Raw genomic sequence first — 27115 nt, forward strand, 5'->3', positions numbered from 1 at the left:
TCTTCTATTGCCTGTTGGCAGTCCTGTTGTCAGATTGTTGTTGTATAATTTAAGAGATGGCACAAGCAGGCAGGCAGTTTACCCATGTTGCTCCTAGACTCTTATTTTTGCCAGTCTATTTAAGAAACAAATGTTTCAAAGTATGCAACTCATGCAGTGGCGTCTCTTTGTAGATGGCCTAAAATAAACACTGGAAAGTATGAATTATCCCATTACTCTTATTCAGATATTGCCTCTGAAACGAAACATTAACCATTCACATCTCAAAGAAGTTATTTCATTGTTTTGTGCTTGCACTGCACTATATTACCTTCTCATCAGTGGCTTCTCCATCTTCAGCAGTTTTACAGATACTGGGTTTCTAAAGAATCCAGTGCATATGATCCTATTGTTACAGGGCGGGCAGCGGTGGCACTGGGAGGGGGGCTACAGGGAATTTTGGGGTGGTTATAGCCCTCCAAGTGTCCTCTAGCACTGCCCCTGCTTGGGGTACTTGCTCTGCTGCCTTTCCCTCAGGAGCCCTGTCCTGGCCTTGCGTCCCCTGCCCACCCTGCAGCAGGGGGCTCCCAAAGGAAAGGCACCAGAGTGAGTGCCCCAAGCAGGGGTGGTGCTAGGGTAGTCTTGGAGGGCTATAGCCACCCCAAAGTTTCCCCATATCCACCCCTCCAAGTGCTGCCCCCACCTGCCCTGAGTGCAGCCCCTGGCCCTGAGCCCACAGCAGGCAGCCAACCCTCACCCCACGCACAAATCCAGGAGGCACATGCCTCCCCAGGGGTGTGTACAACAGTGGAGAGCTGCTACTCCCACACTCCCTGAGCAAGCTGACTGCGGCTCTGTCCTGCTCCCTGCCCTGGGGTTGCATTTACTGCCCTGGCTGGGTAGCACCTGCCCCTGCTCCACTCCTTCCTTCACCATGGGGGCCTCAATCTGCCATCCCCATGCTCCTTCTCTCTCTTCTCTCCCCCCCCAGCTGCATTCCTGGCCATGTGCATGCTGCAGCTGTGCATGGCATTTATCAATGACGTTATCAGTAGGGCTGCGTGAAACTTCAGCAGCAGTTTTGTTTTGGAGGTGTTTTAGCCTGTTCAGCACCTGAAACACCAAATCTGAAATTAAATGGAAGGCTCTAAAACCTCTTCGAAATGAAACTAAACCATCCAAAACGTTTTGGAACATTTCAGAGTTTCAGAGCTGGGCTTGGAGGGAAACAAACTAAGAGGAGGGAGGGAGAAGGGGGGGGTGGACTGCTCTGATATTGACATCTGTAGCTGGCCAGTGTCTGCAATCTGTCCCTGAGATGCCTTCCAATCCCAGTGCTGTGAGGGAGGAACAGTAGCCTGCTGTCATACCACACAGATCCGGAGGGGCATGCCCCCTGGGAGGAGTCTGGCACGGCCCGGCAACCCTCTTGGCAGGCACGGGCCCCCAGATCTGCATGTGGGATGACAGCATGCTGCTGCTGCCAGTTGGGAACAGCAGCAGCACCAGTCTTCCTGGCACTCAGTCCCAGCCAGCAGTGGCAGCCTGCTGTCATCCTGCACGCAGATCCGGGGACCCATGCGCCCCAGGAGGACTCTGGTACAGCAGTGCAGCCCTCCTGGCAGGCATGGACCCCCAGATCTGTGCACAGGATGACAGCATGCTGCTGCTGCCGGCAAGTGATACAAGTTTTGCTTTGATCAGTTTGAGGTGCAGTTTCACAGAACCCCTGCACCTAGCTTCTTGAAACTTGGCAAGCTTCGTGCCCCCTGAAGGTGCTACCATCCCTGCAGTTTTCATCCAAATCAGGCAAGGAATGACAAAGTTATAGGCATTTTAGTGATTTTCCCCATTGTAGCCTGCGTTTCGAATCACTGAAACAGTGCTGAAACTCTGAAACAGATTTGGCCGTATCAAAACAGAACAGTGACCCGACACGCTGAAACAAATCACTGTCCCTCCGTAATGGCCGAATCCGAAACCGAATCGCAACGTAGCTGTTTCGCACAGCCCTAATTATCAGTCAAAAAAGCCGGTTGTCAATAATGTTAATTTTCCTGTTATTGATGCCAGTCCGATATGCAACCAATATATTGGTGCACCTCTAGTAGTAGCATCACAAAGTTAATGAGGTAAGATTCAGGCTCCTGACATTGAACTTTCCCTTAACTCTGCTCTATGAAAAAGGTATTATATCCTTCCCTCCTAAATTCTTATTTAAAATGATAGCAGCGTTCCACCTTACTATGTTGATTTGCCATTCTTCTTTGCCATCTTCTGTTTCAGGAAGTGTCATTTTATACATAGAGAAATACACAGTATACACTAAAAGAAAACTATACAAATTTTGTTCAGTCCAACAATTTGAAATGATGGTATTTTATCAGAATAACTGAAGTCCCATTAGGGGGAAGAGTGCTCTGCTAGACTCATATCTCTTTCAGATGATGCGCATTGGAATTTGTATGCTTGGATTAATAAAATACATTATTTTTCTTTTTTCAGGTGATGTTCACAGAAGAAGATGTTAAATTCTACTTGGCTGAATTAGCACTTGCATTAGATCATCTACATAGTCTTGGAATAATATACAGGGACCTAAAACCAGAAAAGTAAGAATTTTTTTTTAGTAAATGGAATGTACTTAATTCTTGTTTAAATAGCAGTTCTAAAATATTAAGTACCACTTACTATATGGCTAGTCTTTCAAAGCTAGAGACTTTAGAGATCACTTTTTTTTTTAAGTGGTGGGTTGTATTTTTTTTTAAAGCATTTATTATGTATGTTATACTTGGACATACATTGCCTGTTTCCTCTATGCTGGACTGTTCCATTTCTGTGGAGCCATCTCTACCTTTATCTACTGCAATTCCAGTTTGGATTGTCACTGGGAACACAAATCATCAATTGGGGTGGGGTGGGGATTGTGAATGGCAGTGGCGTTTTTCCTGGCATGCTGGTCAGGTCAGCACAGTGGCTCTGGCAGCTGCAGTGAGAAGCCTTCCGGTCTGGATCTGGCCTGCCAACTAGGACTGCGCGAAGCTTCAGTAGCCAATTCTGAGGAGATTGGGCGGCTGAATCTCCGAATCTGAATCAAATTGGGAGACCCATTAAAAGGTCCAAATCGAATCGGAAGCCTCTGAATCAATTCAGAGATTCAGAAGGCTTGCAGCAAACAAACTGGTAAGAGGGAAGGGGAGGGGGTGATCTTCCATATATGGAAAAGGCTGGGGGCGGGGGAAGGCTGCTCTGATATTGACATCTGTAGCTAGCCAATGACTGTGGTGTTTCTCTGTGTCTGAAGTGATCTGTGCCTTTGGTGAATTGTCTCTTGGAGCAGCAGCATCTGAAAGGCTTAGTCTCTTGCTAGGTAGTCTCTCTTCTTGTAAGTTGTATCCAATCCTTTCCTACTTACCCTTGCCTACAATTGCTATTGTTATCCCTATTCATTCCTTTAAACTCATTGTTCCCCCCCCAAATCCTCTTATTTGTTCTTGTTAGTCTGTCTTGATTCTTTCCCCCTACAAAAATAAATCTGTTTTCCCTGACAGCGTGTCATCACTGTGCAGGAAAGCACAACATATGTTACACGCACATGTACACACTTTGCAGGACACCAAACATTATGAAGCGTGCTGGAAAGGCAAGTGCCAGGTCTTCTGGCAGGGGAGGGAGAGGGGGCAGAGGGAGAGCTGCAAGTTCCTTCCACCCCAAACATAGACACACCCTCTTTCCTGGCAGCAATGAGTCTTCTGCTGCTAGTGGGAGCAAGGAAGTGGTAGCAGTGCCTGCGCCTGCACCACCACCACTAACCAGCAGCAACATGACATTCTCCAACCCTATTTCAGTTCCCAGTGTAAGCCTTCCAGTGTCAAAGGAGGAGCTGGATCTGGAAGCAGAGGAGCTATGGGCCATAGTGGAGGAAATTCTGGGGAAGGAGGGGGAATCTGAGTTTGTGCTCCACACCCCTCAGAGTTCCCCTAAAGGCAGGTCTCTTTCTGGAAGGCACATCAGAGGAAGTTGTGGGGGCAGGTGGCTCAGCTCCTCCTGTTGTTGTGCCTCTGCCTGGTGAAGAGGGGGGATAAGGCAGGATCCTCACCCTCAACCCAGAAGCGTGTGGGTAGTGTAGTGTGGGATCATTTTGAAGTGGCAGGTATGCTGCTTGCCAGCACTGCTGAAGGCAGATCAGCCAGGGCGTGGAGGTGAAACGCTTCACCACCACGGCGATGCTGCAGCATCTCAGGAGGCAGCACCCCCTTGCCCTTCTTCCTCCTCAGCCTGGCACCAGCGGGAATGTGTCCAAAGGGAAGTCCCCCTCTCGCTCCAAAGCCCTCGTCCCCAAGAAGCAGAAGCAGGCCACCGTGGACCGGTGGGGGGAAGGCGGAGACAAAGTGGGGGCGTGTTCTAAAAGTGAGCGAGGTCACCCAGAGCACTGGGGAGAAGCTTGTTCTGGATGGCCACCCCTTCTCCTTTGAGCATCCAGGGTTCAGGTGGCTCATGGCACTTGTGTCCCCGTCATACCAAGTGCCTGCACACACCATCTTTAGCAGGACGGTGGTGTCCTTTCTGTGTGAGGCATGCAGGGAGTACTTGAGGGAAGAGCTGTGCAAGGCACGTCTGCAGGTGGCCTTGCACTTCACTTCACCTCGGACATCTGGAGCAGCTGGGGTGGAGATCATGCCTACCTCTCCCTCACTGGACACCGGTGCAATCAGTCAGGGCATCAGTGGGCTTTCCTTCAAGCGGAGGTGATGGATGGGTTCCACATGGCAAGGGAGATCATGGTGGCCATGAACCATATAGTGCAGGGGTGGCTCGTTGGGCAGGGCGAACTCACCTTCAGGTTCATGGTCACCAACAACGGGGCCAAAATGGGCAGGGCGATATGTGATGCCAACAGAGTTGGCTGTGTGGCACACAAGTTCCACCTCATTGTTAGGGATGCCTTAGAAGGGGACAGGACTCCTGGTGATGGTATCATCACTATCAGCCAGTTCATTTCAAAATGCAGGAAGGCACGGGTGACTGGTGCCTCCCAAGTCTGGGGGAGGCACTAGATCACCGATGGGGCGGGGGTGTCCCCCAGCAGCCAATCGCTGAGCCTGGAACCACCACTGGCTTCCATCGGCACTTCTGGTTTCGCAGTTGGTGCTTCCAGGGGATGCACAGCTAATCTCAGGGGGTGCATGTGCACCCCCTGTATGTCACCAATGCAGGCAGGTGCCAGGCTACTTCCACCGAGGCATCAAGGAGGGCAGGGTGCTGTAGGACAAACGGGCAGAGCTGAGAATCCCGCAGCACAAAATCATACAGGATGTGGAGACTAGGTGGACCTCCACATACCTGATACTGCAAAGGCTGGTCAAGCAACAGAAGGCCATCCATGAGATGGCCTTGGTCGGGGAAATTGGTATCATTGTCCCCTTAACAAAATGGAGTGGGATACAATCCCAGATCTTGGTGGTCCTCAAGCCATTCCTCAAGGCCACCGAGCGCCTCAGCGGGGGATCTACTTTCCCATGCCAGCACTCCAACTATGAGCCAGTTTCCTCTACCACAGCCACTGCCAATGTTGGCCAAGGGTATGGCTGCAATATTGGGGTCCAGAGGCACCAGAGCCCACCATCAGGCAGTTAGCATGGAGGCCTCGGTGGCTACCTATCTCACCAAGGACGTGAAGCTGCTGCACTACGACCCCTTAACCTATTGGGCAACCTGCAGCCAGGTATGGCAGGATCTGGCCACTGTTGCCCAGGAACATCTGTCCTGTCCTCCAACCAGTGTACCAAGGAGGAGGGTGTTCAGCATTGCTGGGGATGTTGTGACACCCCACCACATCTCCTTGGATCCCGGTTTGGTGGAGCAGCTGGTGTTCCTGAAGGTGAACCTCCTGCTCCTGAGGTTCCTCAAGCTTCATTTGCAGACGGAGTGAGCGCCAGCCTCCTCACTCCACACCTATTTGCTTTTTTAACTTGCTTTCAGAACGTTGAGGTGCACTTTCACAGAACCCCCTGCACCTATCTCTTGAAACTTGGCAGGCTTCATGCCCTCAGAAGGGGCTACTATCCCTGCAGTTTTCATCCAAATCTGCAAAAAAATGACAAAGTTATTTTAGTGATTTCCTCATTATAGGCTATGGCCAAATTTCCAAATCAAGGCTGAATCTCTGAGTCCAAACCAGCCAAATCGAATTGGGACAGCAATTCAAATCACTAAATCAAACTGCTGTCCTTCTGAATCAGCTGAATCCAAATCCAAAGCAAATACTTGCTGATTTGCACAGGCCTACTGCCAACTTTTCAGTTTGACACCCCTGTCCTAGGTTATTCTTTTCTCCTGTAGCAAGAATGTTCTCTGGGACAAAGTGATAAGAAGCAATGTGTGGCCACTTACCCAAATGATTTAATTGAATTGCTCACATCAGCTGAACTTCTCTGACTGTAGGTAGTTTGACAGAATCTCACCCAGGCAGTGATCCTAAACTGAACAGTTGCTTCCAATGATGCAAAGAATGTCTTGCTGCACATCTGTTGGTGCCAAAGAGCAAAAGTAGTTTCATTTTTTACTCAGGGAAGTTCAGTATTATACTTCTCCTATTTCTACATCACAAGTCTTTTCTAGCTAATGTGGCTGTGGCAGCACACCTTTAAAATCGGAGACAAGCAGGTCACCTCTTTGTCTATATCGGGACTTTTTGAAAGGACCAAAAGGCAGCATCTCAGAATTGTTGTTTGCTGTACTTTTTCATCCAAAATAAAAATTAGTTTATTTCTTTGGATAAAATCATCAGTTTTCCTCCAAGGCTAATGTAGGAATCCAGCTTGGCATAGTAGTTCTTTAGAGGAAGGGGTAACTGAAGTCAAGCAAACCATTCGAGAGTTTGGGTCTACAGCACTCTTCTGGGAATGGATGCAGGTAGCTGGTTCCTGTTTTGGGTAATGCTTTAGATTCTTCTGTTTCTGAGCTCTGAAGCTTTTCTGGGAACCACTCAAACTGTGAAATAAGTGTTCTCATGGACAGTGTTTTACTGCTCGAGGGTGTTCCAGTAGGTACTCTCCTGGTCTGGGTAAAACGACAGAATACAAAGAGTATCTCTTCTCCTTACTCAAATTCTTCAGGAAGAGTTTGACTAGCTTTTCCACAAGCTTCATGATGCAGCAAATCTTATATTTAAGACCATAATATATTACCATAGTAGATATTTAGAGGGTTGGCAGCTTCATACAAAATGATTCTTTAAAATACTGCTGTGGATTAAAGCTACTGTGAATAATCCACCCTGGGATACTATCTGTAATTTGCTACTTGAGAATATTGCATTCACAAACTATATGTAATGAAGGCATGGTGGTTCTTTACACTTTTGTTCAAAATATTTTCCCACTTATTCTGCCATTGGTATGGATAATTTTCTTGTTGCCCAGGCCAACTGTAGCTTTCATTTTTTTTCTACATCTCAGTACTCAAAAAGTACTTGCGATGCATTAAAATATTTCAAAGGCATATAAGAAACACCTAAAGACCAGTTAATGTAGAGTGAATATGCGATGAGAGAGATTCTTTGAGAGATTGTGAAGCAGTCGGGTAGTAAAATTTAAACACGTCAAATTATTTTGGCTAACAGAATTCAAAGGCATTTCAGAACTGTAGAGGGACTTTTAACCAAGATATGCAGATGGTCTGTCTGTATGATAGATTGACTTTTTGGTAATATTATAGGGAAATATTTGAACTACTTAATACCTTAAGCTGTGGCTCTAAACTGTGACACCGGGGGGACTCCTAATAAAAAGAGCTATTGCTGCTTTAGAAGGACTACACATTGGAAGCCTGACTGCCCATACATATTCTTTTTGTGCTTTGTACAATTGAATACATATGCTGTTCCTGATGTTTCTTTTAGTAGGCCTGTCTTTGACTTTCCTTTTAAAAAAGAAAAGAGAATTCCTTCCTGTTTTGAGAGAGAACTGCCCCAGAGATTCAGTTTATATCGTAGACTTAACTGGTATACTTGAAGATATTTTCTCTAAGCCAAAAATGTTTTTTATTCTATTAAATCAGGATCATCTGCAAGAGCCAGCTTTTCAGTACAGTTTTTTTTCACAGTTTATTCTTTAAACTACTCATTGTTGAAAGGCATTGTGCTTAGGACAGTCTTACTTGTAGAATGTACTTGGGATTCTTTCTTCTTTTTAACATTTTTCTTCCACGCTTAAGCTGTTAATTTGTTTCATTCACATGGAGTTGTTTTTTTTTTCTTTTTTCTTTTTTTTCCTTTAAATGAAAGCTTATACTTCCAAAGCAAACCTTGCGGTCTCTTTCTGTTTGCAACTATCCCAATCAGCGCTGGTGCAGCAGGTATCATAGGGCGCGTTAATTATTCAATTCTGGCATTTCCCAGTGGCGTTTCATGCCTATACAAGTATGATTTAGTTGAAAATGTATCAAATTATGAAGAGTTCAGGCAGATGAACTTTTTATGAGTAATTTAAAAATGCACCAAGCTCATTCTGAAAGAGATTTTTTCTAAAATATTTTTAGATTACATGTGATGGTTTTTATTTACAATTGGAGCATGGCAAGCAGCCACTTCCACAAGCAGCACAGTTACATATATAAACCATATTTTTGAAGCTGCGCTGAACTCCACAGGACTGGTGAGCAACCAAGGAAGTAAATGAGTTTTAAACTGCATTAATTTTATGAACCGTTAGAAATAAAGGAGTGATGAAAACCTGTTTGCCAAAAAAAAAGAACAAAAATATTAAGGATCTCTTTTCTGTTTCCATTAAAAATAGGTCCTATTTATTAATAACCAAAATAGGAGAGGGACCCCTGCATATTCAGCATGTTTTTCGTAAAAATCCTTATCAATTATCTGCATAAATTCTTCACAGATCCCTACTGTTATTGTTAAGTTTTGATGCATCTGACTTGGAGCTGCCTAGCAAAGGTCAAAATTATTTAGAAAGTTTGGATGAACTGAAGAGACTGATCCTGAATTCAGGGGTTGTTAAGGATCCTGAGTGTTTCAGGAGAGCCACTCCATACATTATGGCAGGCTCAAGTCCAACGAAAGTCTGCAAGGTGATGGCAGTCGGACCCTGCTTTAAGTTTAGGATTTAAGGACTGAGCCATAACACATGAAATTGTTACTGCTCCTGTTGAACCCAAAGGTAGATAACTAGGTAAATAACATATTTAACATATGTGTGTACTAGGGCTGTGCAAAATAGTACCATTTCATTTTGACTTCTGTTTCGCCATTTTGAAGGGACAGCGTTTTATTTCGCTGTTTTGAAGCACTGTTCTGTTTCGTTGAAGCTGCTTCGCTATATCGATGTTTCGCCCATAGGCTATAATGCAGAATCATGAAAATGCCTATATCTTTGTCATTTCTTGCCTGATTCAGATGGAAAGTGCAGGGATGGTAGCCCCTTCTGATGGCATGATGCCTGCCAAGTTTCAAGGAGATAGGTGCAGGGGTTTCTGGGAAGCTGCACCTCAAACTGTTCAAAGCAAAACACATATCACTTGCTGGCAGTGGCACCATGCTGTCATCCAGCGCACAGGTCTGGCGCCCACACCCCCCAAGAGGGCTGCAGGGCTATGCTGAACTCTGCCCAGGGAGTTGCCCCCTGCATCTGCGTGTGCAATGACAGCAGGCTGCCGCTGCCAGCTGGGGCCAGCACTAGCACCAAAGTCTGCCCAGCGCAGCCAGTGCCGAGCGCTGGGAAGAACCCAGTACTGGCACTGGCCCCAGCCGGCAGTGGCAGCCTGCTGTCACCCTGTGCACAGATCTGGGGGCCCACACCCCTTGGGAGGGCTGTGGAGCTGTGTCAGACTCCAGGGGACACACACGCTCCCAGATCTGCGCATGGGATGACAGCATGCTGCTGGCTGGAACCAGTGCTCAGCGCAGCCCATGCCAAACGCTGGGAAGACTGGTGCTGCCACTGGCTGTAGCCAGCAGCAGCAGCCTGCTGTCATCCTGCATGCAGATCTGGGGGTCATGTTCCCTGGGAGGGCTGCGGGGATGTGCCAGATCCCTCCCAGGGGTGCAGGCCCCCAGATCTGCATGCGGGATGACAGCAGGCTGGGGCCAGCGCCAGCACTGGGTTCTTCTCAGCGCAGGCTGCACCAGACAGGCTCAGGTGCTGACGCTGGCCCAAGCCATCAGTGGCAGCATGCTGTCATCCCACATGCAGATCTAGCAGCCCACGCCTCTGGGAGGGAGACTGGCATAGCCCTTATGGGAGGCGCAGGCCCCAGATTTGTGTGCAGGGTGACAGCAGACTGCCGCTGATGGCTGCAGCCATTGCCAGCACCAGTCTTCTTGGTGCTCAGCATGGGCTGCGCCCAGTGCCGGTCCCAGCCAGCAGCAGCAGCCTGCTGTCATCCTGTGTGTAGATCCAGGGGCCTGCACCCCTCAGCAGGAGTCTGGCACATCCCTGCAGCCCTCCTGGGGGTTGCAGGCCCCCAGATCTGCGTGCGGGGTTTCAGCTGGCTGCTGTTGCCAGCTGGGGAAATAGCCCAAAGCCGCTGCCATCCCTAGCTGGCAGCGGCAGCCTGCTGTCATCCCGCATCATCTGGGGGCCTACCCGGGAAGAGCTGGGGGGAAGGTTGGGGAGCTGGAGAATCCAGCCAGGAACTTTGTTTTGTTTTTTTTATGTAGGTATGATTTTGTATAAAAAGTTTGAGAAATGAAAGTTCCCTTGGTTCTGATTCTGCACACTGCCTTGCCTAAGCACAAGCATAAAAGAATCACAAAACAAATTCATGTTAATTTGAGAAATCATGAGAAATCCAGGGCAGCCTGAGGGCCAAAAGGGGAGCACATAAAAAGTGGAAACAAGGTGAGATCACTAAAGATGAATATACCTCCTCTGCTCGTGCTTGTAGGGAGGCAGTTAGACGGGCCAAAGCTACCATGGAGCTGAGGATGGCAACCCAAGTAAAAGACAACAAGAAATTGTTTTTCAGATATATTGGGAGTAAAAGGAAGGCCCAGGGAGGAATAGGATCCCTGCTAAATGGGCAGAAACAATTGGTGACAGACAGGGGGGACAAGGCTGAACTCAACGAGTTCTTTGCCTCAGTGTTCCTAAGTGAGGGGCACAACAGATCTCTCACTGGGGTTGTAGAGAGGCAGCAGCAAGGCGCCAGACTTCCATACGTAGATCCTGAGGTGGTGCAGAGTCACTTGGAAGAACTGGATGCCTTTAAGTCGGCAGGCCCAGATGAGCTCCATCCGAGGGTGCTGAAGGCACTGGCCGACATCATTGCAGAGCCACTGGCGGGAATATTCGAATGCTCATGGCGCACGGGCCAAGTCCCGGAGGACTGGAAAAGGGCTAACGTGGTCCCCATTTTCAAAAAGGGGAGGAAGGAGGACCCGGGCAACTATAGGCCAGTCAGTCTCACCTCCATCCTTGGTAAAGTCTTTGAAAAAATTATCAAGGCTCACATTTGTGAGAGCCCGGCAGGACAAATTATGCTGAGGGGAAACCAGCACGGGTTTGTGGCGGGCAGATCGTGCCTGACCAATCTAGTCTCTTTCTATGACCAGGTTACGAAACGCCTGGACACAGGAGGAGGGGTGGATGTCGTATCCCACCCCATACTGGTGAACAAGTTAAGAGGCTGTGATGTGGATGACTACACAGTCCGGTGGGTGGCGAATTGGCTAGAGGGTCGCACCCAGAGAGTCGTGGTGGATGGGTCGGTCTCGACCTGGAAGGGTGTGGGCAGTGGGGTCCCGCAGGGCTCGGTCCTTGGACCGATACTCTTTAATGTCTTCATCAGTGACTTGGACGAAGGAGTCAGATGTACTCTGTCCAAGTTTGCAGATGACACAAAGCTATGGGGAGATGTGGACACGCCGGAGGGCAGGGAACAGCTGCAGGCAGACCTGGACAGGTTGGACAAGTGGGCAGAAAACAACAGGATGCAGTTCAACAAGGAGAAATGCAAAGTGCTGCACCTAGGGAGGAAAAATGTCCAGCATACCTACAGTCTAGGGAATGACCTGCTGGGTGGCACAGAGGTGGAAAGGGATCTTGGAGTCCTAGTGGACTCCAAGATGAACATGAGCCGGCAGTGTGACGAAGCCATCAGAAAAGCCAGTGGCACTTTATTGTGCATCAGCAGATGCATGACAAATAGGTCCAAGGAGGTGATACTTCCCCTCTATCGGGCGCTGGTCAGACCGCAGTTGGAGTACTGCGTGCAATTCTGGGCGCCACACTTCAAGAAGGATGCGGGTAACCTGGAGAGGGTCCAGAGAAGGGCAGCTCGTGTGGTCAAGGGCCTGCAGACCAAGCCCTACGAGGAGAGACTAGAGAAACTGGACCTTTTCAGACTCCGCAAGAGAAGATTGAGAGGCAACCTTGTGGCTGCCTTTAAGTTTATCACGGGGGCACAGAAGGGAATTGGTGAGTATTTATTCACTAAGGTGCCCCCGGGGGTTACAAGAAACAATGGCCACAAGCTAGCAGAGAGCAGATTTAGATTGGACATTAGGAAGAACTTCTTCACAGTTCGAGTGGCCAAGGTCTGGAACGGGCTCCCAAGGGAGGTGGTGCTCTCCCCTACCCTGGGGGTCTTCAAGAGGAGGTTAGATGAGCATCTAGCTGGGGTCATCTAGACCCAGCACTCTTTCCTGCTTATGCAGGGGGTCGGACTCGATGATCTATTGAGGTCCCTTCCGACCCTAACATCTATGAATCTATGAATTCATGTCTTAAGACCAGTATTTTAAAAAATTAAATCCTAAGCTTTCCTCTTACAGTTTTTTCCATGTTTTCATTAATGCATCTTACTTTAGGTTTATTTGACTAGTACATTTAAAAAAAAACAAAACAAGGTTATAAGAGTTTTCAAAACAGCATTTCCCTATTTTTTTTATTTTTCTTTTTTTAGCATACTGCTTGATGAAGAAGGACACATCAAATTGACAGGTGAGTAAGGATAAATTCCTTTATTTTAAGCTCCATTTTATCAAGAGTTCTTAATTCAGAGCAACTGGCTGGATTTGGCTTTTTAAAATGAAGAATAAAACCCATATTTTATTTTCTGTTGGAAGTAATTAAATACCAGGAAAGCAAATGGTGTTATTTAACTTGGAATATCTGAGATGATGATATTTAAATATTACATGAATATGTAAATATTAAAATAAAAAATAAAGGCAATTTATATGGATCCTTCACAACATGAAGAAATTTGCAGAGTTTGTTTTATATTCTTAAGTCTCGGTAAATACAAAAGTTGCCTTTTTTTAAAATATGAGACATACTTTTTATATTATGATATTTTCCAGATTTTGGCTTAAGCAAAGAGTCCATTGATCATGAAAAGAAAGCCTACTCCTTCTGTGGGACAGTAGAATATATGGCCCCAGAAGTAGTTAATCGACGAGGCCATACACAGAGTGCCGACTGGTGGTCTTTTGGTGTTTTAATGGTAGGTTTCTGGTAAACGGTAGTAATGTTATGCTGCTTTAAGGAAAGCGTGGTTAAAATCAAATAGTAATAAATTGGGATTAAAATGGACTAAGGGAGTGGGTTATGACTGGCTAAACCACTGGTTCTCAAACTTTTTGGGGCTGTGTGCCCCTCTTAAGTTTGTTACACTGCATTATATACCAATGATTCCTAGTTCTGGATAGTTTTTTAAAAAAGGTATATTGTCTCTACAACCACACTAAACTCTCCAGAAATCTAAGAAAAATTGTAGCTATCTGTCATTTTTTCCCTTCAGTTTTGTCCATTTATATTTCTCTTTTCCCTTCTGCTTTCCTATTCTTCCCTCATGTGCCTTCTAGAAGTTCCTTGCACACCCCAAGGAGCATGCTTATTTCAGTTTGAGAAACATTGGGCTAAACCAGTCACGTGAAGGTATTGGTAATTAGCAATACTGCACAGCTGGGGCCAGAAGCATGGACCAGATCATCACTGATACTATTCCACACCTTTCTTTCTTTGCTTGATTAGAATATTATTCATATGTTGGTGGGGGGTTTTGAAAGTTAACTGAGACTGTAAGAAAAAATTAAACATTTAGAAAAACTTATTTTTAAACAGAAAATAAAATTCATATTCATATTCTAAAGTTTAATTCAATCTTAAAAAATGTAACGGCTAAACTTTTCTGAATGTTTTCTCTGCCTCAGTTTCAGACTGGTAGAGGAACAAATGACAGCTATTTTGTTTTCACATAGCAAGATCATTTAAACTTACTTAACTGTTTACACTTTCAGTTGTTTCTCAAACCATTCATGGGTCATTTCTTCAAAAAGCAGCTTTTATTGTGCTGTGTCATTTTTAATATTTACAACAAATTTATTTTTTAAAAATGACTGATTTGGCATTTTTAACAATGCTAAATAAATTATATTTTAGATCTGTGTGTAGTTTTTTAACACTAAGATAACACTTTTTAAAATGGAAGATCTGTTTTAATGCTTCTGCAAAACCTGTGTAATTTTAACAGTATAGTCTCTGTATGTGCCTTGTGATCTGGTAAGGGCACTCAGTATGTCTGAAAATATGCCCAGACACCTTTAAATTGTTCAACATGCTGTTGCCATCTGAAAAATGATTGCGTATAAATGGCACCTGATCACAGACTAATGCTGGTATTACTCTTTTAGATGCTCATTTGTATGTCCTACTGAAAGAATACATATTTGTCACACTTTTCATTGTAAGCATAAGTGACATTGAACAGTTTGCTGGTTTGCACATTGTCAAAAAATTACTTAAAATATGATTACAGGATCTTTAGCACCCATAATGGAATAGAAACAAAACTTAGTTTCAAGATTACAGGTTGAGTTTCAAGAACTGGTAATTACAAGAATAAAAAAATATTTTGTGTGTAAACCGAGTTGTTAGAAATAGAAGCCATTAAGAAGCAAAAACATGGCTGAATTTCACTTAGTACTGTACTTGGCTCTGGGGTTGAATTTAGGAATGCTAAAAATAGCCAACTATTGCTATTAGTATTTTTTTAAAACAGGCCAAAAATATACAAAGTAGTTGCTGTTCATAGTTCTGTGTAGTTTTTTGGTCATGGGTTAAAGGATACAGACATTTTATACAGTATCATAATACTAATCAGCAAAAGGCTTACTGATTTTTCAAGTGGTGCAGATTGAAAATAAATAACAAGAGAATTTGTTGCATCACGCAGTTTACTTTCTCTTCTTACTGTCACAAATGTAGTTCAGTTTGAATAATATATCACAGGATAAAAGTTTTTGTGTTTATCCTAGCTCTGATTGTCCCTGGCTTTGGGATGCATCTAAAACAAGCAGGCACAGGAGAGTCTTTTACACTGCCATCTGAAATGGCAATAAACTAGAATTGGTTCCAATTGTCCTGAGGGGAAAAAGTGGTATTTCAGATATTTCAGGGATAACTGAAGTGGGACAGTAGGCTTGTACATCTATAGGATCCCAGAATAAAAGGCTTTGTCCCTGGAGAAAAATCCAGTGTCTGTTTTTAGCTTCATACTGTACCATTAAAATCACATATATTTAAAGTGTAGTCTTAGATTCGAGCTGTCTTCACCACAGCTTTATGAAATGTGTAATGAAATATATCAAAGTGAGGAAAAATTCAGTTCATATGTGTTAGCATTATATTAAATGGGAGGGGGGATTTTAAATGAATGATTAGTTAAATATATTGTTTTCAAAAAAATGAAGAAAGAGAAAACTTAAGCTTCAGCAACCATATGAAATTGGCAACGTCTTATACTTTTTGTTTTGTACTATAATCTTTATAAAAAGCTGTGTATTAGGCATGGGTTGTACAAACTGAGGGCAATTGTGCTTGCACATTTTGTCTGACTATTGTGGTTGAATATGTAGTCATCATTACTGTTCACTTGGTTCATGTATACACTCTTTTTTCAGAACTATATGTATACAGTATATCCATATTAACATGGCTGTTCACATTTAACATTTATTATCTCCTGACTTTTTTAATGTACAACCATGAGATTTTATTAAAACATTTCACAGTAAATTTTTTGTTGCTTCTGAAGTCAAAGGAAGGGTAAATTAGCCTGGGCAGAGCTATGTACTACTGTATCTAGATGGCTCCAGATATAAAAGCTATCTTTTTCAAAAGCAACTCAGATATCTCTATACTATGTTGCAATATGTGAAACATGCATTTCCTATGAAGGTGCCATTTTTACAAGGTCAGTTTCAGAGTAGAACAGTAAAGGTAACTGGTGCAATATTGCATTGCATGCATGCACAGTGCAGCTTTTTATGTGAGCCCTTAGAGTTGGTTACATTCCTACAAGCCATATACATTAACCACTTTTAAATCATTCATATCTTCACTTAAATATATTTATAACAACAAATTTACATGATAGAGCTCACTTTTACCATCCTTTAAACGTATAGATTTTGAAAAAAACTGAGCAATAACCTTGTTTTGTGAACTAAGATGGTTTTGCTCAAACTTTCAGAATCATTGTATTTAAGTAGAAATGGCATATAGAAAATTATGTTCTGGAAGGTGAACTCTTAAAAAAAAAAAAAAAAAAAATCGAAAGGTTCTAAACACAGAGTAATAAAGGAAACGCTTTTGGCCTTAAGAACAGACAGTAGGCTACCAGATGTTCACGTTAATTAAAATCTGTGCTACAAGAAATTGCTTTGCAGAAGCTTAATTGTTGACGTGCATGACCTTTAAAAAGCTAGGCTGCTAAGTAGCTTTGTCAATAATTAGGTTTTGTCCAGGTCTTTTAATGTAATTGATGAAAGTTTTACTCTATACAGTTTGAAATGCTCACTGGTACTCTACCTTTCCAAGGGAAAGACAGAAAAGAAACCATGACTATGATTCTCAAGTGAGTACACTCTTATTTATATATCTCATCAGGTATTCTACAGGGATGCCCTCCGGGCTGCAATATCTAATTTCTACTCTTCCCTCATTTCCAAAGGTACTGGTAAATCCTCACTCCCTACTCCATGCTATTAATTCTTTCCCACCTATCTAATTTGTCCTTTCTTCTACTCCTTCCCTGTGTTGAGCAAAGAATCGTTTCATCCTTCTAATCTGGTATGTCTTTTATTTCTGTAACTATATTCTCCAGCCCTGTGATCTCACCAGATTTGTCCTCCTAGTTCTTACATTGGACTTCTCAAAACCGTTTTTTGCTCCCTGTACATTTTGGTGACTCAGTTTTCTAAAAAACTGAGTTGCTATCTCCTGGCATTTTCCCTGACTTGTTAAACTCTGCATCCTCCTTAGTTTATTCCCTAGGCCCTTCTGAGCTGTCTCTAACCTTGAGAGTCACCTTGCTCACCCTCGACTATTTTCGGTATGAGTTTTGCTTTAGTTATAGTGTGGAAATTGCTCTCTTCTACATAGTCAATGGTTTTATTTCTTCTGATGAGGGCTCCCTGTTCCCTTCTCATTCTCCTCAAATTAATTGTCACTAGGAGATGGGGGAAACCCTTCCTCTTTCTGAACTGTCCTTATGCAGGTGTCTGGTTTCCTCATGATTCCATTCCTACACATCAAACCATGATTTCACTTCGACTAACACCTGTCTCCTCTATGGGATCATTTATATATCGTTGATCCTTTTAATTGTTTTTCACCTCTTTTGTCATGCTATCTGTCTGTACGGTTTTAAATCACTTAAGTTGAACCAAGCTGTAACTATAGATGGCTTTAATTGTCCGCAGACAGCCTATTTTATTATGGCTTCTCTTTTAGATTCCTTTAAATGAGTGCCTTAGACAAGAGGAGCATCAATAAATGCACTTTTACCTATTTTCTTTCTCTGGCTGATTCAGCTCTCCTATTTGCTTTCATTCTGCATAACTTTGGCCTTGAACTTCCTTTTTCCTCCCTCATCTTTTATATCTGTGACTATGGTTATTTGTATCAAGTTATGCCACAGTCTCAACTCCACATTGAATAACAACATTCTAGTTGTTATGGCTTCTCAGTTTTAACTGTCAAGCAAGTGTAGACTGTTGCTGGCTAATTCATAAATACAAGAAGCACAACCTATGTGACCAGCCTTAGACCACTCTGCTGCTTCCCTATTCATTTCAGGAAGCTAGTTCCAACTTCCTCTTTGTTTTTAAGACCTATGAATTTGTCTGCCTTCGGCTTGCAAGCCGCATATCTTTTACTTCCTTTTCTGTACTTACTTGCATGGAATGCCTCTCAGTCCCCAACACGGTTAGTTACAAACACCTTCTCTGTGCTCTTGCCATATGAAATGGTCTATTTGTTTCTCTAATTAACTGACTTTTTTTTTTTTTCCCCCCCCAAATCTCATTTGAGCACATTCTCTCCTCCTCTGTGTATTCCTCTTTCTCACCATCTACATTTTAATTTCAAATGTATAATTGTATTTTATTGGTATAGCTGTATAAAAGGTTTGATGTAAAAACAAAAGCTGCATTATATAAGTTTTGCAAGTAATTGTCAATGGTAACTTTTTATTAGTTGTAAATGAAGTATAAATAAATTATTATATTTTTTGTGAATAGAATACACAAATGAAAACTGTAGAACCTCAGCAAAACACAAAATCCTGCCAAAATCGCATTTTGGTTCACCTCACAAATTGTTAGATAGCAACATCTGTCTTTTACTTTATATTAGTAAATTCTTATAATTTCATCTGCACAATACTCGTAGAACCTTATACTGTTACAGAGCCTGAGGTGTTCAACATACATTTTTCACTGGGCATTATTGGAGTTGTAGTGCTTCACTTCACTTTTTCATTCCCCAAAATGCCCTGTTCCTACAAATACTCTTTTATTTGCATGGACTCTTAGGGCATTTGCACACATGGTTGCACTGCAGCACTGGGCATTTTTAACAGCTTTTAAAAGTGCCCAGTGCTGCGGTTCATGCAGTGAATGCATTTGTATAGGTGGCAAAATGCACGTCAGTGCTGAGAAAATGGTGGCAGTGCACTTTTGAACTAAAATGCATCAAAGGTGTTTCAGTTCAAAAGAACACCACTGCACTACTGCCACTTTCTTAGCGCTCACACACATTTTGCTGTTTATACCCATGTATGCTACAGCACCGGGCACATCAGCTCACATGCAGGGCAGACTCAATTTAATCAAGACTGCTCTGATGCACTTGAGATCCAGTGCGTCAGAGCAGACAAATGTATGTGTATAAATGCCCTTAGTTTGTAAAAGCAGGATGAAGAGAGGTTTTGGTTTATTTTCTGTTTCCTACCTAAAATAGAGGTTTTTTGTCATCTTGATAAATCATAAGTTGTAGCAATGAAAGGAATTTTTTTATGCATCTATCTTACTCTCCAGAAGAGAGATGCTTTTGAACAGGATTTGTGCCTACCCATCAGAAGTAAACCAAATTGCTGTCATTCATGTAGCTGTGTAACACAGACTTTTAGGCCATAGTAGTCTCTCATGCTTTTTGCTACATGAAATGGCCAGGATTTCCAAAATCCTGCATCAGAAAAGAGAACAAACCATGATGGTCCTAGTTACTGCAGTAAGGAGTATTGCAGGAATACTTTTAATGGAGCAGGAAGTTTTACTTCTGGATTTGCTCTTTTTGTCTGCTGAATCGCATTTCTGGAAGTTCATGTAGGTTTATGCTTTAGCCATAGATCTAAAACTTTCCAAACCAGTCAACCTTTCTTGCTGACATCTGAGTTGCATCCTATTTTTTGAGGAGCTGTTTTGTATAATTGTATTTTAACAAAGGAGTTTGTTTGTTTGTGTTTATCTTCTGGTATAATCACACAACATCTGGTTGTCTAGTCCGTTGTGTTAAAATAAGGGCACACAGTTGTGCTATAGCAGCCACCAATAAGCAGTTTCCAATTTCTTACTACAGAATAACCTCATGAATCTGGACACCAAAAATCTGGAATTATCAAAAATTTGGCATTCCCCCCCAATGCTCTGGGACCAGCCACCACTCCCCCCTGCCCTCCTGAACACGGTGGGGAAAGCTTGCACATGGTGGCTGCCACAGCCATTCACCACCCCACGCCACTGCTCTGTGTATGGCTGCTGCTCCGGAACCGGCTGCTGCTCCGGAACCAGCTGCTGCTACCCGTTCTGCTCCATGACCAGCCACTGCACTGGTTTCAAAGATCTGGCATTTTCAAATTTCTGGCAAGTGCTCGGTCCCGAGCATACCAGATTTATGAGGATATACTGTATATACTTTGTTCAGCCATGAGTAGAATTGACATCAAGTGATAGTAGAAGGGGAGTAGGAAAGGCTTAATTAGGCTACTAGGTAGAAAATGCATGTGTAAGGATGTATGATCGACAGGGGTGTTGATGGTAGGGCATTCCCACAAGCACTCTACTGATCTTTTTAAGAGTCAGTAGAGGAAGAAGAGGTTTTTGCCAGCATCTTCAGTGGACAGGGTGATGAGAGATTTAGTGACTTAAGTTAATCAGCTCCTGAAAGATGCATCCTTATAATTAAGATTAGTGGTTCCTCAGCTGTATTGCAAGGATATTTCATCTGCATCCCAAATTGTGGTGCTTTTCTTAAAGCAAACTCCTTGCCAATACTGCTTCTCTGTTTATTTCAGCATTGCTTATTTGGTATTGTTTGGTTAAAAAGTAGGCTGTAAAATGCTGATAACAATCCAAGTTGTAAGCCTTTTCACCATCCCGGATTCATTTCCCATCACCTCAGCCACTGCTTCAGTTGCAAGCCATGTACTAGAAATACTACACTGCAGAACTACTGGGCAGATTTTGATGTTGCATATCTACATGACTGACAGCACTTTTGTTCTGTTTCTGGTGCCTGAAGCCAAATTTTCAATGATGTTAGCTTGCCTGATATAGATATGGTGAAGTATTAGGTAGGGAGTGGGGGTGGGGAAACCACGTACTTCAGCAGGGGTGGCCAACCGGAGGCACGAGTACCACAGGCAGCCTGTGTATGTGGCATACAGCAGATCGGGGAGAGGGCAGGCAGCACAGCAGACTGTGCAGGGAGCACAGGTCTGGGAGAAAAGAAGATAAGATCAGGCAGGGAGCAGAAAGCAGAGCAGCAGGGGAAGCAGGTCTGAGTAGCACTCAGGAAGGCTTAATTTGTGGCACACCTGTCTAAAAGGTTGGCCCCCACTGTCTTAATGTCTATATCCTATTAATGTTTTTTGTTGTGTAGAGCCAAACTTGGAATGCCCCAGTTTTTAAGCCCTGAGGCTCAGAGTCTTCTCCGAATGCTCTTCAAGAGAAACCCTGCAAACAGATTAGGTAAAGTATTAAATGGAAGGCTTTAAACTACCTAAGTGACTTTTTAATCTTAACTATGTAAGTCTTTAGGTTTGTTTCTTTTCTTTTCTTTTCCTTTCTTTTCTTTTTTTTTTGGGGGGGGGGGGAGGGTGTAAAATGCATTTGTGTGTACCAATATCGTGACAATAGTGTCAAATTGCTGATGATTTCAACAATTTTTATACAATTTAAACTTCTAAAATAAATGCAGTGAAAATAAGAAATTATATAAATTAGTGTTTAGTTGATGTGAAGATTAATTCTCAGCTTGTTTATGTAACAGGGGCAGGTCCAGATGGAGTCGAAGAAATTAAGAGACATTCATTTTTCTCTACAATAGACTGGAATGTGAGTACTTTTACATTAAATACTTTTCTTTTGAGGAAGCTTATACTGCAAGTTACAAAATTTTTTCTAGGCACTCTAACCCCTACCTTCTCTTTAGAAATTGTACAGGAGAGAAATTCATCCACCTTTTAAACCTGCAACTGGTAGACCAGAGGATACATTTTATTTTGATCCTGAATTCACAGCAAAAACACCAAAAGGTAATTTTAACCATTCAGGAAGTAATATTTCAGCTATTTTTAATTACCTATAATCTCAACCCTATCGCATTCAATTTCTGAGCAAATAAGTGTACAAAACCTCCATTTTTATTGTAACTTAGATTTTTTACTAGTTTTTCTCCCAGCTGTATTCTAAAGGAAGGAAGAACTGTCTTGTCTTTTTTCCCTGTCATTGATAATAATTCTACAGGGACAAAGGGTCTGGTAGCAGAATGATTAAGGTCTCTTATTACAGCTCTAGAAATATGAATTAGAGCTCCATTCCAGACTCCAAAGGCTCTCCCTCCCTGTTGACTGAGCTCTAAATGGGTATTTGGTGACTTGGTTGGGGGACTTGAAGGCTGCTGAATGTAATGCTAGCCACATCACTCCCTGGTGAGCCATTGGCTGTAGAAACAGGCATACCATAACTGCTTGTAGAGTCTGGGCCTAGAAGCACCTGGACCTTCACCCACAGAAGCAATCATATGGGCCAGGGACAGAAATTACACAAACCATGTAAGTGATCAGAAACTGATTCAAATCTGGAACACAACAAAAGTTCAGAACACGTAGACTGGTTTCAGAATGGCTGAAACAGGTCTAAGATAAACCTGGATGGATGTAATATCAGACTTAACTGATTTAGGTTAAATTGGTTTATTGAACTTCTGTCCCAGATCCCCTCCAGATTCAAGTTAACTCCCAGGATGTTTTGCACCACCCCCACAAACCCCCTAGCAGGGTGGGTAGGCTAGACTTGACCCAAGCTGTCTGCTCTAGCCAAGCAGGGAGGCATGCTGTAGCTGTGCCCTCTCCCTCGCCCCCCTCCACCCACAGCTTCTGGTCTGGGCTGCTACAAATACATGGCTATATCTCTGGAATCAAAAGTGAGTGTCTGTTCACTTGCTTGTTGGTTCACAGCTTAAACTAACCTGCAAAAATTGAATAGATTTAGCTTGTGGGCTTTTTGATTGTCCCTACTTAACCATGTACAGACTGCCCGGAGCTGCAGCAGCAATCTGAGCATTCGGAGCCTGGCTGGCAACCAGAGCATGGCTCTGGCCATCCAGTCTCCCTTTCTGACACCATATGCTGTGCCATGTTTTTTGGCAGGGGGGGGGTTGTGACAGTTCTTTTTTTGCACTGGGATCTCCTGGTGTCAAAAAATACCCACCACACTGCAAATTAGCAACACCGTGAACATGTGCATGTGCACTCTTTTATGGCATCACTGACTGCGTGTGTGCTCGTGGGGACTAGCCCAGTGAGACTACTTGGGGGAAGCATAGTTTACCACACATATGTAGATTATAATTTTAGTTTAGAAATCAGGGGTCTAATGGAAAACTTCAACTTTGTACTTGCAGTTTTGTAGTGTCCTCTTTAATTCATGGCTATGACTTTGTCTGCCAGGCATAGTATGCAAAATGTTTTGCAGTTTGGTCAGCTTCTGGGGTTTTTTTATACAGGGAGAGGGGTAGACTGTTATGAATATGTATTCTTGTTAATTAGAGTCTAAATTATTATCAAACCATGCATGTTTACCTGTGAAGATACACATCCTGGAGCATAACACGTATTTTCTAGAAAAACAGGAATACTACAACCCTTTTAAAAAGGCATAAATTATGTTCTAGGAATAAGAATCAATGCTTTTAAAGGAATTGATGTAGCTTGCAGGGTGATATTAACAGCACCTTGTCACTGCTAAGTTTGTATATTTAAGGTACAAAACACTATGTGGATATCACTTTCCATACTAGTTTATAGAGGAAGAAAAAATCTCTTCCAATATTGGAAATTAGCATAAAAACCATAATTTTTCTTCCTAGACATTCTAATTATTTGTTAGTTTGTTGCTTTTGAATTGAATAAGTTTTTGAATAAGTTTTTCTTGCTGACATCTTTGTGTTTCAGATTCACCTGGTATTCCACCTAGTGCTAATGCACATCAGCTTTTTCGGGGTTTCAGTTTTGTAGCTATTGCATCAGATGATGAAAGCCAGGGAATGCAGACCGTGGGAGTGCATTCAATTGTTCAGGTGAATACTTTTGCTTAAGAATGAACAACATAAGGATGGAAGACCAGTTCTTTTAAATAACTTGTTCTTTGCATAAAATAGGATTTTACTTTTTAGTCTTCCTTTTCATAATTGAGTTCCTGAAACACCTGACAAGAATTGTCTGATATTAATAGTGGAGTGCATTTAGATAAGCCTGATACTCATCAGTGTTCAAAATAGATCACACATCAAACCTTTGAATCCAAGCCAGTAAAATCCAGATCTCTTAAAGAAAAAAATCCAACACAGACTAGACCATGACAGGTGGTGGGGTTTTCAGGAAGTGTCATGAGAACTTCAGTCAGGAACAAAAACCTTTCACAACCCTGCACCCTATTGCTTTTACCTGTAGATGTAGGTTTTAACTGTTGAAGATGGTTGGTTGTTTTGCTATCTGAGACATGCTGGGCACATGTAAACAAGATGCTTAATGCGCAGTTGCCTAATAACACTGCGCAGTAGTGTGTCAGGCAAAAACCATGCTAATATGCTGCTGTGCAGTAGTATTAGGCTACTGCGTAGTAAGCATCACTAAAAAAAACCGTGTGCCGATGCTACTGCCCAATAACTAGTAACTTTAACCACCCTTAAAACATTTATAAAGAAAAAAATAAAGAGAATGTAAAACCAAGTGGCACTTGGATCATTTTTTCTGTTCTATAAGGTATGTTGTTCTAATATCATTCAGCAAAAACATCTGAAATATGACTGCAAAATGCAAACATATGGGTGACTTAGACTGCAGTATGTTAAACTGGTAAATTGGGTACAAAGATGTTTTGTGCATATACTTCTTTCTTTTTAACCCACACATTAAGGAGCTGTGCTAATAGGTAGTACTGCTTGAAGACTTCTGTGGTCAGCAGCTGACCTGGCATCACTGTGTACATGGGAACTTTTGGTTTCTGAATAGAATTAGAACTCTCACATAGTTGTGAGTTCACAAATTCCATTAGCCAAAGATATGCTGTGTTGTTATTACTACTATATATTTGTGGACAATAAAGCACTAGTTAAGTACCAGCCTTCTGTGACATGGGAAAGGATGACATCAAGTTGCTGGGGAGGGGAGTAGAGTAAAATATATATTTTAAATATAAAATATATTTATTTATATATAAATATATAAAGGTTGATGTAAGAAGGCACTTCATGACTGGAGAGTGTATGGAAAAAAAGTCCTAAACAATGAGGTTCAGGGAACTAGTATAGGGAACTATAAAAGTATAAGGTCCAAGTAAAAATTTCAGTTCTATCACATACCTCTGCTACCATATTTTCCATGTGTGAAGGAAAGCCTCTCTCTAATAGTTGAAAAGCCTCTTTTCCATGGCATAGAAAATACCAAAATGATAGTCTGTCACTGATTTTGTTTATATTTTGATTGCAATGACACCTTGCAAGCATCTGAAAATGTATGACACTTGAAAGGCGATTTAAACAAAATGTGAACAGCTCTTTTGTTCTCTGCCTAGCTAAATCTTTTTTATTAATATATTTAGTATACATAGGTTTATTTGAACAAACTACCTACTTAAGGTGCTGAGTTGGTTGGATTATCAAATTAAATTTGAATAGTCAATTTTCTAAAGGAATATTTAGTTGTAGAACATTCTAATGTATGTTTTGCCTGTTAGTCCTGAATATCTCCCAGTTTCTGCAGTTTGCAGTACTGCGTCTTCCCTGCACAGATTTGCCAGTGGATTTCTTACTTTGTATACATTCCTCCTCCTCAAAAAATTTTGCAGAACTTTTCTGCTCCCTTTCCTCTGCACTGTCAGCCACTTCCTCACTCCTGTTTCCTCTTTTCGTGCCTGCAGAATACCCAGATGGCTTCCTGCTAATGATATGCATCCTTTGTACAACCCCCCACTAACTGTTTTCTTGCATCAGAACACCATTTCTTTTCCAATGCAAAACAGGCTGACGCATCAGTCTCTTCTCCAGCTCTTTATCCCAGACTACAAGGATCTTGTTATTCCCATTCCTATTCAAGCTTGCAGTTCTGAGTGATACCAGTTGTATCCATTGTTTCTGAATTTCCCACAGTAAGCACTTCACTTTCAAAGAAATTGAACTTATTTTATGCCCACACTTTTTCAGATGAGACTAGAAACAGTGGTATTTTTATCATAAAAAGATTTCTAATCTTTGTTTCACATATTGTCCTTTATATTAATAGAGAGCAATAAACATAAATGTAGTAGTACTGTCAAACAGCTTCCAAGAAAAATAGTAAATACTGATTTTGTTTGAAACGTATTATAAAAGGTAATGAGCTTTTGAAATTTTTAGATGAAACAAGACCTGTTAATCAATAGGAAATGGAAAACTTGTTCTATGTCAGTGATTCTCGGCCAGGGTGCTGTGATACCCTGGGGTGCCACAAGATCATTTTAGGGGTGCTGTAATATGCAACAATATTAGCACTGTTTCATGTGAAGACACTTACACATGGCTCAAAAGAGAAACCCAGAGATTTGAAATGGGAATTAATATATCCATAAGTATTTTGACCTATTGTCATCTTTCCAAGTTCTGTGCAACAAGCATTGCTCTATTTTTCTTTAGTCAAGAAATGGGTGAAAGCTAGGAGAAGGTATCTTCTGGGAGGTGTCTTTAGTCTAAAACGGCTGAAAACCACTGCCATATGTAAAGGAAAGTCTTGTGTGAGTATTCATCAATTGATAATATTATTTTGGTAGCAGTTGCACAGGAACAGCATTCAGTTTACTGATGGATATGAAGTAAAAGAAGACATTGGGGTTGGCTCCTATTCTGTCTGCAAGAGATGTATACATAAAGCTACAAACATGGAATACGCAGTTAAGGTAACCATCTTGTGAAAACAGAGGTTTTCAAACAGTGTTCTGTGCAACCCTGGGGTTTCATGGTATGTCGTCAGGGGTTCTGCAAAGAGATTGTGGGTAATGGTAGAGCAGGCCAGGAGGCAGTGTGCCACCATTGCTGGGCCAGGTCACATGGCTCCACATCAGTTTTGAGGATACAGGTAGGGATACCATGGCAGCAGTGATATGAAAAGGTTCCATGTCTTATGGAAGCTTGAAAACCACTGTTTTAAACAACTTAAAGAAGGGAGCAGTCCTCTCCCCTTGAAGTATGTGGTTAACTTGGAAGATGCGTGCATGCTTCAGGAGGAATTATATCCCAAAGAGTTTGCATGACAGAACACTATTTTTAAATAGTGTATATATACTAGGTAAGTTTGT

General features: G+C 42.5%; 1 protein-coding gene across 5 annotated transcripts in view; it reads left to right on the plus strand.

The window, feature by feature from the left end:
* RPS6KA3 (ribosomal protein S6 kinase A3) overlaps window positions 1-27115 on the plus strand; it is a 115437-nt gene that overhangs the window by 61357 nt on the left and 26965 nt on the right. For 4 of the 5 annotated variants that reach the window (XM_014608245.3, XM_014608242.3, XM_019495070.2 and 1 more), the window contains 9 exons: window positions 2485-2591; window positions 12901-12938; window positions 13301-13443; window positions 16787-16857; window positions 21165-21253; window positions 21555-21619; window positions 21717-21819; window positions 23740-23864; window positions 26591-26716. In XM_014608245.3, the coding sequence (XP_014463731.1) occupies window positions 2485-2591; window positions 12901-12938; window positions 13301-13443; window positions 16787-16857; window positions 21165-21253; window positions 21555-21619; window positions 21717-21819; window positions 23740-23864; window positions 26591-26716 (867 nt within the window). The remainder of the gene's footprint in view (window positions 1-2484; window positions 2592-12900; window positions 12939-13300; window positions 13444-16786; window positions 16858-21164; window positions 21254-21554; window positions 21620-21716; window positions 21820-23739; window positions 23865-26590; window positions 26717-27115) is intronic. The other variant, XM_014608243.3, reaches the window with a different exon arrangement.

Source organism: Alligator mississippiensis, chromosome 1 (genome assembly GCF_030867095.1).
Source record: "Alligator mississippiensis isolate rAllMis1 chromosome 1, rAllMis1, whole genome shotgun sequence".
NCBI classification, from domain to species: Eukaryota; Metazoa; Chordata; order Crocodylia; family Alligatoridae; genus Alligator; species Alligator mississippiensis.